General features: G+C 46.5%; 1 protein-coding gene across 1 annotated transcript in view; it reads right to left on the bottom strand.

The window, feature by feature from the left end:
- LOC308308383 (nck-associated protein 5-like) overlaps positions 1 to 12,111 on the bottom strand; it is a 104,984-nt gene that overhangs the window by 10,060 nt on the left and 82,813 nt on the right. The window contains exons 7-10 of the mRNA XM_080753806.1: positions 7,527 to 7,706; positions 4,029 to 6,973; positions 3,248 to 3,362; positions 1,893 to 1,962 (exon numbers count right to left, since the gene is read on the bottom strand). Coding sequence (XP_080609932.1) covers positions 1,893 to 1,962; positions 3,248 to 3,362; positions 4,029 to 6,973; positions 7,527 to 7,706 — 3,310 coding nt within the window. The remainder of the gene's footprint in view (positions 1 to 1,892; positions 1,963 to 3,247; positions 3,363 to 4,028; positions 6,974 to 7,526; positions 7,707 to 12,111) is intronic.

Genomic DNA, 12,111 nt, shown 5'->3' with positions numbered 1-12,111 from the left:
CAATGAGAGTCAAACATGGTTTTGATATCTCACACTGTGCCTGTTGGCTTCCAAATTGTGTTGGAGGGGCCTATTTATCATTTAAAAAGACTATTTCCAAAAGCATCTTCTGATCCTGGTGCCTGCAACCCACGATTTACTGGATTTCCCTGGGTAGGCAACCCAGCCTGGTGGAGACGGTATGCACTTTCCAGACAGCTCCTTTCTAGTTGGTTAAATTATTTTAATTTACAGTGAATTACAGGATATGCTGCGGAGGTTGTAGTAAGTTGGGGGAGGCAGTAATGGTCAAATCCAAAAAAATCACTGGTGGTGAATACCCTCTGCATGGGTAATTACATTAATATAACACAATTGGCCCCAACACGGGCCAAATCTCCGCTGTGGTGGGCAGGCACAATACCACTGCACCACCCGAGTGCATCTTAAAAAAAGATTATAATTTTAATTAACCAAAAAATATCACTTAACTCATTGAGTGCCAATCCCGAACTAGTTCGGCTTTATTAGCGTATCGTAGAGTGCCGATCCCGAACAAGTTCGGCTTTAAAAAAAAAAAAAAAAAAAAAAAAAAAATTGTTTTTTTTTTTTGAAAATTTTTTTTTTGAATTTTTTTTTTTTTTTTTTGGACCCCATCAAATCTGGTGAACATGATTTCAATCGCGATTTTGCATGTTCCACCCCCATACAACCCCATCTAACATACAGGGCAGCCATTTTTGTTTACATTACATGTAAAACATAATGGCGATTATCTCAAGAATGCCTGAACGGATTTCCAATCGGATTTTTTTGTTTGAAAGCTGTGAACAAACTGCACGAATCCACTCCAATGCAATCCAGGATTGCATTGGATTTTTTAGAGCTCATTCTTCTCTGTTTTTTTCCCATGCATGAGGTGTGCAAGGTTTAATCATGGCTAAGTTGACGAAAATAAGGCTTCTAAAATGCTTGGTAGCCAATAGCTAACTTCAAGCTAACTTCATCCTCTTCCTGTACATGCACAAAGGAAAGTGTCCTTTCCTTTGTAAAAAAAGTCATGGCTCCAGGGCTTGGGCATGCATTACCAGCATATCTCTATTATTCTCTGGTCACTGGGCGCCCTCTAGTGGTGATAGGCTGGCACTCAATGAGTTAAAGACATTTTAATCTGTCTGTCTGTCCGGAGCTAATGCAATCTACTGGACCAATTTTGTGCCAGTGCCCACTAGGCTATGTCCCTGAACATTTTCCACATTTGGTGAAGAATTCATAATCTCAGATCCACTGTCCTGCCCATCCACAGAACCAACGATCAGTCTTACCCAAACATATGCAGCTATGGGGAACTCCATATTTAAATAAAAAGAAAATAAATGCTTGCTCCAATATGACAGATACTTTATTGCACCAGAAGCAGGTGTCATATTGGAGCCCTCAGTGTGCGATTTATTTTATTTTTTCTTGTACTGATCGTCGCTCAGCACGCCCCTTTTGGGTTTTGGATGTGCATGTACTGTAGTTTTTCTTTTTCATGAACTCCATATTTGGACATCGATATGATGACATGAGATTCTCTGGCGGAGATATTGTGCACCAACCACGTTGATTAATAAAGTCAAGTGAGTGAAAAAGAGGGAGAGGAACTTACTAGTGTAACTAGTGTAAAATAGTGTAATTCCAAAAGGTAAAGGTATAGATCCCACATGTACCTGCTTATATGTATCTACAACTATTTAAAAAAACACCCTTTCCCAACTTTTGGCATAGAAAAAAAAGAAAAAAAAAAGCTTTTTGAAAATAGCAGATCTAAAAGTTCATAATTGTTTGTCGTTCAGTGGCTAAATAAATGAGAACAGGTGAGTGGTACAGTACCTATAATAATAAATGAGAACAGGTGAGTGGTACAGTACCTATGACATTCTCCTGACTGGAGGTCTTCTCTGCACATCCATTCTCTTCATCAGCTCTTCGATTCAAGATCTGTATCAAAAAAATAAAATAAAAAATAACAACTGAATGTTTGAATTTGTACAGAATATACCGTATATTTACCATTTTGGAGAATTATTTAATTCCACTAGGGTTAGGCTTCCAATAGTAGAGTAGCCTACAGCAGATCAGTGACAATACATTTGGGTTGACAAGCGTTATTTTATCATTGAGCTGATTTGTCTCCAAGGCCAATGTTCCTCAAGCTCGTTTGTCTATATTTAATTAACTCTAATGGCGTGGACTCAAACTGTACAACACATTGATTTGTACTTGGAGTTAATTGAACACTGTATTGCTGTTTAGACACATAATAATATTGTCGTCACTTTGGCGAAAGAAGTGAAAACCTTTCCATTTTGAATTAAGCCGGTGGTGGCTTAAAAGCTGCAGTCCCTAACTTCCACCTACCCGGGATTCCAATCTGTCTTTATTCCTGTTGCTGTCATAGACATAGATACACATTAATATGAGCTTAGAAGATAACTCAGCAGACAAACAATTATGACTAGCCGACACCATTCCTACTAGCCTAGTTAATTCAATTAAAAAGTGCAAGTCGTCCTTCATATTAGCCTTGGGACCAGACTAAATAACCTCTAATATAATAAACCTGTCTAGACTAGCTGATAACTCTCTCATTTGTGCACAGCATGTAAAACTAAACTGCATTAAAGGTAGGATCTGGCTGACTGAACAAAGTAGAACTTTTCTCTATTAAATGTATAGAGATATAACTAATGTGCATACTGGCGCTAAATAGGGTTAAAAGTGGAAATGCTTACAATGGCAAAGTCGACTACAGCAAGTTATTTAGTGTCAATATAAGGACGATATTTAGGTTTTGGTTCATTCTCACATCCATTCCTGAATGAATTAGTTGATAACTTAAATAGTAATTATTGAACCAACTATTACATCCTTACAATGGTTGGCCCCATTATATTAATGTTTGTTAAGGATATGGACCTGTATTGGGCACCCAAACCTTGGGGGCACAATCAGAAAAAATGTTGATCTGCCATGACAAACTGTTTATTTAAACTGGATTTCCCAGCACAATGCAGAAAGTTAGTGGTTTGCGGGTCGCTGGTCAGGTTCAGATGACCCGCACGCACACAGATGACCCGCACGCACGCTGTGTACACACACACACACACACACACACACACACACACACACACACACACACACACACACACACACACACACACACACACACACACACACACACACACACACACACACACACACAGTACTGAGGATCTACCTTTACCTTTGGGTCCCCACAGATGTCAATATGTCCTTGTAGGTCATTCAATGACATTCCAGGACAGGGCATTGAGATGCAGGAACGCACAGCATCATGGGCCTCTCTCCTCCCTACAGAGCTAAAAGAGAACAGTGCTTCAACAAAACCCACAATAATCTGAGATTCTCTCTATAGAGTACTCCCCTTGATGAATTACATTCTACCCCTGGAAAAGCTAGCTTTGATGTGTCTGAATGAGATGTGTCACCGCTAGTCCCAGGGCTTAGAGGAGTGATGAATGTCTAAGAGCACTTGATAAAAATGAGCCGGGTTAAGCGTGGTTGTAAATCACTTCATGGGCAGAAGGAGTATGAAAAGGTCTGTCGGAGCTGCAGTGTTGAAAAATGAAATATGAATATGAAAGTTGTGAGCTCAATATCTCTCACAGGCAAAACGTGTTACTTTTTATGCATTTGTGACATGATGACTGAGATGCTTTAGTAAACAGTTTAGCAAGATTGTTTCCCACATTTTGAATACAACACAATCTCTATCTACAAAATTGAAACAGGAAACATTTAGCCCGAAAACAACTTTACAGCACATGTGTTTCAGTTAGCGAGTGTTCATTAATATGCTTCATTACAATATAATGTGTTAATGTGTCATCATGTTTTGCGCTCTTGGATAAATGGTGACATTTTCTCTCTTGAAAATGTACTTTCCTTTGAGAATTGTAATTGGTTTCTTAGCTGTCCTACCCATTTCTGTTACCATTTCACCTTGTTCATCTTTAATTTCTTACCAGTCTTTTCCATCACTTTTCCTTCTCTCCTTCTTTTTATCAGACCTGGTCTGCTTTCCTCCCAAAAGAGATGTAATCTTTTGCTCCTTCTTCTCTTCTTTGACTTTAGGCGGGTCAGCCTTTTTGCCACTTGGGGCAGGAAGTTTACTTTTACGGAAACCAAACCAGTTTGCCAAGGACGAGCCAGATTTCTGCTTCGCCTCACTGTTCCTCTCCTGTTCCTGAGACTTGTGCAGGTTCTCTTCTATTCCTAGCATCACCTTCTCCTCAATGGTGGTTATAGCACTTTGTCTCTCGGGCTCCTCAGACACGGGCTCCCCGAAGGCGCTTGAGAACTGCTGCTCAATCTGAAGGCGCCTGGCTTGCTCTCGTTGTTGTTTTAGACTCTGAAGCCTTTCACTTGAGGATGTCAAGTGTGATGGGATTTGCAAGCCCTCCTCGATTAGAAAGTTGTTCAAAAGGGAGCGGTTCATTGGACAGTGATAACTACTGGAGCAACTCATACTTCCAGGGAAGATGTCGCCAAGAGAGTTCAATGAGCTTCCTGAGTGAGTTTTGATCTGAGTGCGACCCTTTCCATAGCGGTTGAAGTTTGGCCTGTCCATGTATCGCGTACCAAAACTGTGGCTGCGAGCCTTAGCACCGTTCATACCCATGACTGGTTTAAGAGGAGGTCTGGTTGAGACGGACACAGACCGTTTGAACAGCCAACCTTCCTCATCAAAGCCCCAGTCCAGCATCACACCACTGTCTGCTGCAGGAGTTTGGACTGAGGGCTCAGAACCCAATGAACTACAACGGGTCTCGATCTTTCGCCGGCTTCTATCCTTGGAGCCAGTTTCACTAATGCCACGCATCACCAGAGGACCATGGGGATCGCAACTGAAGGTCTCAAATGCCTGAAGACTTTTGGAAACAGAGTTTGCATCACCTTTGTTATGTCTTCCCAGAACTAGGAAGGTACTGGCCCCCTGACCTGGGTTTGTCTCAAGGGGCTTAGCGTTCCCAGGTAGCGCTGTCTTCACAACTCTTGAGTTGGAGCTCTGAGGATTGTTGCCTATGCTTTGGTAGTGAATATTAGAAGACGTCTGAGGCAAGACCTCTGAAACTGTCGACTCACTAATACTCTGTTGGGATACTGACATCATGTTCTGATTCGGCACCATAAATACGGCACCACTTTCATTAGGGCATGCAGTACTGTTGTTAGACTGCATTGGATCTGCAGCTTGTGATTCTTGAATTGGGACAGAGGTTACAGGTGCTAATCTGGGTGATTGCAGATTGTAAACTTTGGCAGAGACACGTTTAGGTGACTTAATAACCTCAGCACCCATTTGTGTGGCCATGTGGCGAGTATCACAGACTTGAGATTGCATCTGTAACGCCAATTGAGGCTTGCTGCTGCTTGTTGATTTCCCAGTGGTGGAGGTTTGTGGTTGAATTATAGGTTTTTGAGCTTTAGGTAAAGAATCAGGTCTAATGAGTAGTGATGTGGTTCGGCCGGGTGGAAGGGGTGGGGATGGAGACCGGAGTTCTGAATTTGACATGTCAGAGTGCTGTTCCTGTCGCCGCTGTTTAAGTGGAGAGCAGGATAAATTGCTAGAGCTGGGGCTTTCTTGGACATCACCAGATGTATTACTTGATGGAAGTTTGGAGACATGCAAAGGTGATTTGGGCGGGCTCTTAGGGCATTCCCCTAACCCTGGAGGCTTAGTTGCCTTTGAGGGTTTCACCGGGGATGAGAGCGGAGAACTTTGCCCCACACTCTCAAGGGAACCTGCAGTTCTTTTCACAGGATGATTCTCACCTTTCTCGACTTTATGAAACGCTCCCTTGCCTGTACCAGGAGTCTTACTGAGGTTAGATTTCGTGCTAGGAATGCTGTGTCCCGGGGCATTGGACTGTCCTTTGGACCTGTGGACCTTGATAAGTTTCTGATGGAGGGGAGAATGTAACTGCTTCTGTTGTTCTGGCCCTCCGTCTGCACTCTTACTCCGGAGGATGAAAGCCTTCCTTGCTGAGTCACAGGCCTGAGGTTTAAGTTTCTTCTGCGGGGACTCCAAGAGGGTGTGATCCTTGCCTTCGTCACCGGCTTGACTTGCTTGGTCTCTGCAATGCGGAGTGTCCATTGAAGAGCTACGCTGTCTGGCTTCATTGCTCAGTGCTCTCGTTACAGCGTGCTGAAGTGATGAGCCCCCATCTGCTTCAAGTTGCTTGGCCACAGTTCTGTTCTGTTGTCTTCGGACATAATCAAGTCTGGATTTGCGGTCGGTGGACCTTTCCTGGTTGTTGTTGTTTCTGTCACTCAACTTCTTCAAGCTTGACGGTTTGTCTTTTTCTGCTGTTTCTTTGCTGTTTAACATCACCGTGTTGTTGGGGCTCCCTGTTGGGCTGATGCCAGGTCTCAGATTGGGGCCCTCAAATATGAAGTTGTCTGGGACAGGTGACAGGAAGTGTCCATGATCCCCTGTGAGTTTTACAGGGTCGTTTTGGATACATGGGTCACCAGGATCCGTTTCAACATCCACCACTTCACCCAAGGTAGGGACATCTGATTGCTCCAAGCAATGACTCTCTTCTGTGGGCTGATCACTGCAGTCCTTAGACGGAGACTTAGGCGATTCGTCATCTGCATCATCAGAGTCTGAACCGAGGGCAGTACCCTTGAAAGGTTTTCCTGCCGTGCATGCCTGTTTGGGGACAGTCGCCTGTGGAGCACACTTAACTCCAAGAGAGTATATGCCTTCATTGGACGTCATGCAGTCTTTGTAATGTTGGCCAGAAGCAATTGAGGACGGCTCCTTGGGGCTGCGCATTTGGAGCCGCTTTAGACCCCTCAGAATGTGGCCTTCCTTCCCACCCAGATCAAGCTGTTCAACAGGAACAGAGTGATTGGCGGACACAGACCCAGCACTCATCCTCTTCTCCCGGCTTATTGCACACTGTGGGTGACAAGAAATTCACAGGTCATGAAATGGAATTCATGCATCTGTTCCCCCCCCAAATGTTATAAGCTGTAGCTTTGCATGGAGTTGACATGGTGATTAGTAAATATTAGATTATCATTATTTATAACCACAGATGCCAAAAACGAATTCTTGACACCGCCCAGGTTGACATGCTAAGTAATCTACAGCAGGGGTTTTCAAAGTGGGTGACGGGGCACCGTGGGGTGCCGCGACGGCAGTCCAGGGGTGCCGCGAGATGATTTGATAATATTTGAAATTTATTTGGACATTTAAAAATATATTTAGCATTATTTTAACTTGAAGTACAACGTTATTTTCAGTCAGTTCTAACCAAGATGGCTATTATTTCGCTTTCCTCACAACATAATCGCTAAAATATGCTATAAATATAAGGTGCTGGGAGTGAAATTTAGGAATATAATAATGTAGGGGTGCCTCGGATGAAAAAGAATATTTATAGGGGTGCCCCGAGCCAAAAAGGTTTGGGAACCCCTGATCTACAGTACAGGTGAATAACAAAACCCACCTGTTTGGAAGAACCACGTCCCTCTGCCCAAGTGTGGGAGCCACTGGAGTACTCGCTACCAGCACTGGACAATGATGCCTCACTGCCACTACCACTGCAGCTGCTGCGTGGGCACGTTAGACTGAGGAGACTGGGCCATCTCCCTGCAGGAACACCTGCCTTGCCGTTCCGCTGCCCCTCCTGGAATGCATCAAATCAAAATGTGGTATTGTCAGCAAACAAGAATGAAAGAAATCACAATTAAAACAATTTGGGTAATTAGTTTACAATAAGCAAGGCAAATAATCACACACATCCAATGTAGAGACAGTGTAGTGCCGCACTAGCTAGCAACTGACAGATTGAAGAGATACAGTATGCAGTAGTTCATTTGCAAGATGGTGCTGAATAATTGTTGTGCTATTAAAAAATGGCCATTGGAGGCTGGTGTACGCTGCAAAACCGGTGTACAGGTCCAAGTGTTCATTTGGACCTGTATTTATACTTCGGCCTACAATGTAGTCACATGGTGAAAATAGCATATCTATAAGCTCACACATCCATTTCTGTGTGAGCTTGTAAACCAATTTAGATTTTCAGTACAACTCGGGAATAAGAGACTATTATATCCCTTCATGTTTAAATTAAGACACATTTTGCAGTGTATGGCGCTCTACAGACGGACAGCGGTTGCCGCCGGGGCTCCCGCTTGGATCTGCGAGGAACACGCCGCGGTGATACACAAACACACTCGCTCTTTGAGTAAACGCTGCGCGGTATTTCACAAAGATGAACACAATCCATCTCTCACCGCCCGCGTACGCATGCACAAACGAGCACGCTCGCGGGGATTTTCACGGGACTGCGCCCGCTCGCCTCGCCGCCTCTAAACTTCGCTGCGCGGACGAAATAGCCGCCCGCCTCTCATTGAAAATGAATTACTAGCAGGCGGTGACCGCGTACCGTGTGCAATCCCCTTAAGCGTGATTGCGTGTATGTCAAATCAAAATAATCTTGATTGTGTGATATAGTGCAAGACAGCAGCCAAGGGAAATGCTTATTCACAAATCATATTATTAGCTAATATCACAAAGTATCGGTGGTGATCCAGCCATTCAGCATTTCTCACACACATCATTTTGAATGGAACACGAAAGGTTTCGTACGAAACCATGGTTTTCTTAGTTTAGGAGAAATGCACTCCTCTTGGGTTATCGCGCCTCCTAGCGTGCGATACAGAGCTACACATATGCTCCCGAATGACAAAGTCGGAGGGTATGCCAGTCAAAGCGCCCCGCCCCAACCGAGGGCATAAGGCGCGAGACTGGCATGTGTACTTCCTCTTAACAACACCGTTCCTCTGCACGCAACATGCGCGCGAAGGGGCGTTTGAGGAGTGCATTTCTCCTAAACTAAGAAAACCATGGTTTCGTACGAAACCTTTCGTTTTCTGTCATTTACTCGAAATGCACTCCTCTTGGGTCACATAAACCCCCGGAAGCGCACACCCTCAAATTCCGCCCGCTCCGCCTGACAGGAGACCACACCCCCGGCGTGGCCCCTCCCCCACGGAGCCCCGAGCCCACCGGACTCGAGAGCGGAAGAAAGTAGAAAGACCCTGACAGACCGAAATCCGCCTTATGAACTAATAGGCCGACCAGGTCCGCCTCATAAAACCCTGACAGGCTGGAGCCCGCCTACTCACTAATAGGCCCACTAGCAGCCGTTTTATAAGGAAACAGGGTCCCCCCCTTTTACCGAGAGCAAAGGGACTTGGTCTCAGCTATAAAAAAGGGGGAAAAAGTCTTTAACTAGAGGAGGCGGCAACACCCAGGACCGAATGCGCCAATGAAGATGGAGCCACGTCCAAATGGTAAAAAACCACAAAAGTCGACGGAGTCGACCAGTTAGCCGCCGAACAGATCTCTTGGATCGAGACACCCCTGGCTAGAGCCCAGGAGGTCGACATTCCCCTAGTGTCATGAGCCCTTAGGCCCTCAGGAACCGGGACTTTAGCACAAGTGTAGGCCATCTTTATGGCCTGCACAATCCACCTTGAAAGTGAAGCTTTAGCCACCGCTTTCCGTCTAGGACCACTTTTAAAAGTGACAAACAGTTGGTTTGACGCTCTAATAGCCCTCGTCTTCTCACAGTAAATCCTCAAGGATCTTACCGGGCAAAGACAATGTAGACGCCTATCCTCCTCCGAAGAAAACGGAGGAGGATGAAAAGCCACCAACTCGGTTGGCTCATGTATAATCACACGGTTCTTTGGGACAAACGCCAAATGGGGTTTTAGCAGAACCTTCTTGCCATCCTCACAGAATCTCATGCACACCGGGTCCACCGATAACGCATGTAGATCACTGACTCTCTTGGCTGTAGACAAAGCCAACAAAAGACTAGTCTTAAAACTCAAAAGCTTTAAGCTCGCCGCCTCCAGAGGCTCAAACGGTGGACGGCACAGCCCGTCCAACACCACACCCAAATCCCACGATGGGAAAAGGGACCTAGTAACCGGTTTAAGCTGGTGCACACCCGCTAAAAACCGAGCCACCAGACGGTGTCTACCCACCGTCTTACCCTCAAAGCCCACATGGCACGCTGACAGCGCCGCCAAGTAACCTTTAATGGTAGAAAAGGCAAGACCACTTTCTAACTTTTCCTGAAGGAAATTCACAACAAGCTGGACCGGAGCCTCAAACGCCACCACCGGTGACGTACGCTCCGCACACCAGTCTTCAAAGATCCTCCACCTCTTATCATAAGCCGACCGCGTGGACGAAGCCCTAGCACTTTGAATAGTCTGAACCGCCCCTGGTGTCAGACCCAAAGCGCTCAAAGACTCCCCTTCACGGGCCAAACCTGAAGGTCTAGCTTCGCCGGGTCGGGATGGAAGATCTCCTGCCCTGCCTGCCGTAGCAGATCTCTGATTGGCGGCAGAGGCCACGGGTTGCCGTAAAGGAGGGGAGATATCTCCGACCTCCACACGCCCCACCCCGGAGCCACCAACAATAGTTTGAGGCCGAACCGCCTGACCCTCTCCAAAGTCTGGGGGATCAGTTCCAACGGAGGAAACGCGTACAGCAGTTCCCTCGGCCAGTCGTGAGCCAGAGCATCCAGCCCCAGTGGGGCTGGCCCCGTCGCAGAGAAGAAAAGTGTACACTTCGCGTTCTCTGCTGACGCGAACAAGTCGACTTGAGGCTGACCGAACCTGCTCCAAATCTGTCTCACCACTCCCGGGTGGAGGGACCAATTTGCATAAAGGGGCTCCCCCCTGGACAGCAGATCTGCTCCGCTGTTCAGAAGCCCCGGAATGTGCGACGCCTTGATCGACGCCAAACGTGGTTCCCACCACAGCGTCAGATCCCGCGCCAGCTGATTGAGAGCCGGGGAGGAGAGGCCCCCCTGCTTGTTGATATAGCACATGGTCGTCGTGTTGTCCGTCCTGATCAACACGTGACACCCTTCCACAAAAGGCAAAAAATGTTTCAACGCCAGAAACACTGCCTTTAATTCCAGGAAATTGATGTGCCGCTTCTGTAGAGCGGAGTCCCAAACTCCCCTCACCGAACGGCCCTCGTGCGTTGCGCCCCAACCACTGAGGCTGGCGTCCGTTGTGATTACTTTCCGTGACACCACCACGCCCATACTGACCCCCTGGGACAGAAGAGTCACGTCCACCCATGGTCTCAGTGTGTACACACACCCTGGGGACACCTTGACCTTGCGGCGACCTTGTGTCGAGTGGATCTTGAGTGCCAACATCCACTTTTGAAAAGGCCTCATATACAGCCTGCCCAGCCTGAGTAGATGGATAGTTGAGGCCATCAGCCCTGACATAATCATGCAGCGCTTGTACGTGACCACTCTGCCCACGCGAAAAGATTTCGCGCAGGCCACGATCTTGACTAATCGCTCCTGTGAGAGTCGAGCCGTCATATTTATTGAGTCCAGCGAGATCCCCAAAAAGGTGGTCTGCTGAGCTGGTGTTAACATACTCTTTTTGAAGTTTATGTTGAACCCCAGAGAGGTTAACTGCGACATCACCACATTGGTGAGACGTGTCACCTCCTCTCTTGAACTTGCGCTTATTAACCAATCGTCCAGGTACGTCGCAAGTCGGATTCCCTGCTGCCGCAGGGGAGCTATAGCCGCTTGTGTCACTTTGACAAACACGCGGGGAGACAGAGAGAGGCCGAACGGGAGAACAGTGTATTCGTACACTTTCCCCTCGAAACCGAACCTCAGGAATTTTCTGTGTGGGGGGTAAATTCCCACATGCTGGTACGCGTCCTTCAAATCGAGGGACGTCCAATAATCGTTGATTCTGATCGAGCGCAATAGCGCTACGTTCGTCAACATTTTGAAACTGTACTTTACCAGAAAATTGTTGAGGGCTTTTAGGTCCAGAATGGGCCTCAGCCCCCCCCCTTTCTTTGGCACAACGAAATAATGAGAATAAAACCCCAGACCGAGCTGATCTGTGGAAACTTCCCTGATCGCTCCTTTCCCCAATAAAGAGTGAATCTCCTCCCTCAGAATCAAAGCGGCCTGCCCCTTTGCATGCGTGAATATCACTCTGTCTGACAAGGGAGGCTGGGTT

The sequence above is a fragment of the Nannobrachium achirus genome (genome assembly GCF_963921795.1).
Source record: "Nannobrachium achirus genome assembly, chromosome: 22".
Classification (NCBI taxonomy): Eukaryota; Metazoa; Chordata; class Actinopteri; order Myctophiformes; family Myctophidae; genus Nannobrachium; species Nannobrachium achirus.
Note: the sequence above shows the minus strand (reverse complement) of the source record. Positions and strands in the feature narration are given on the sequence as shown.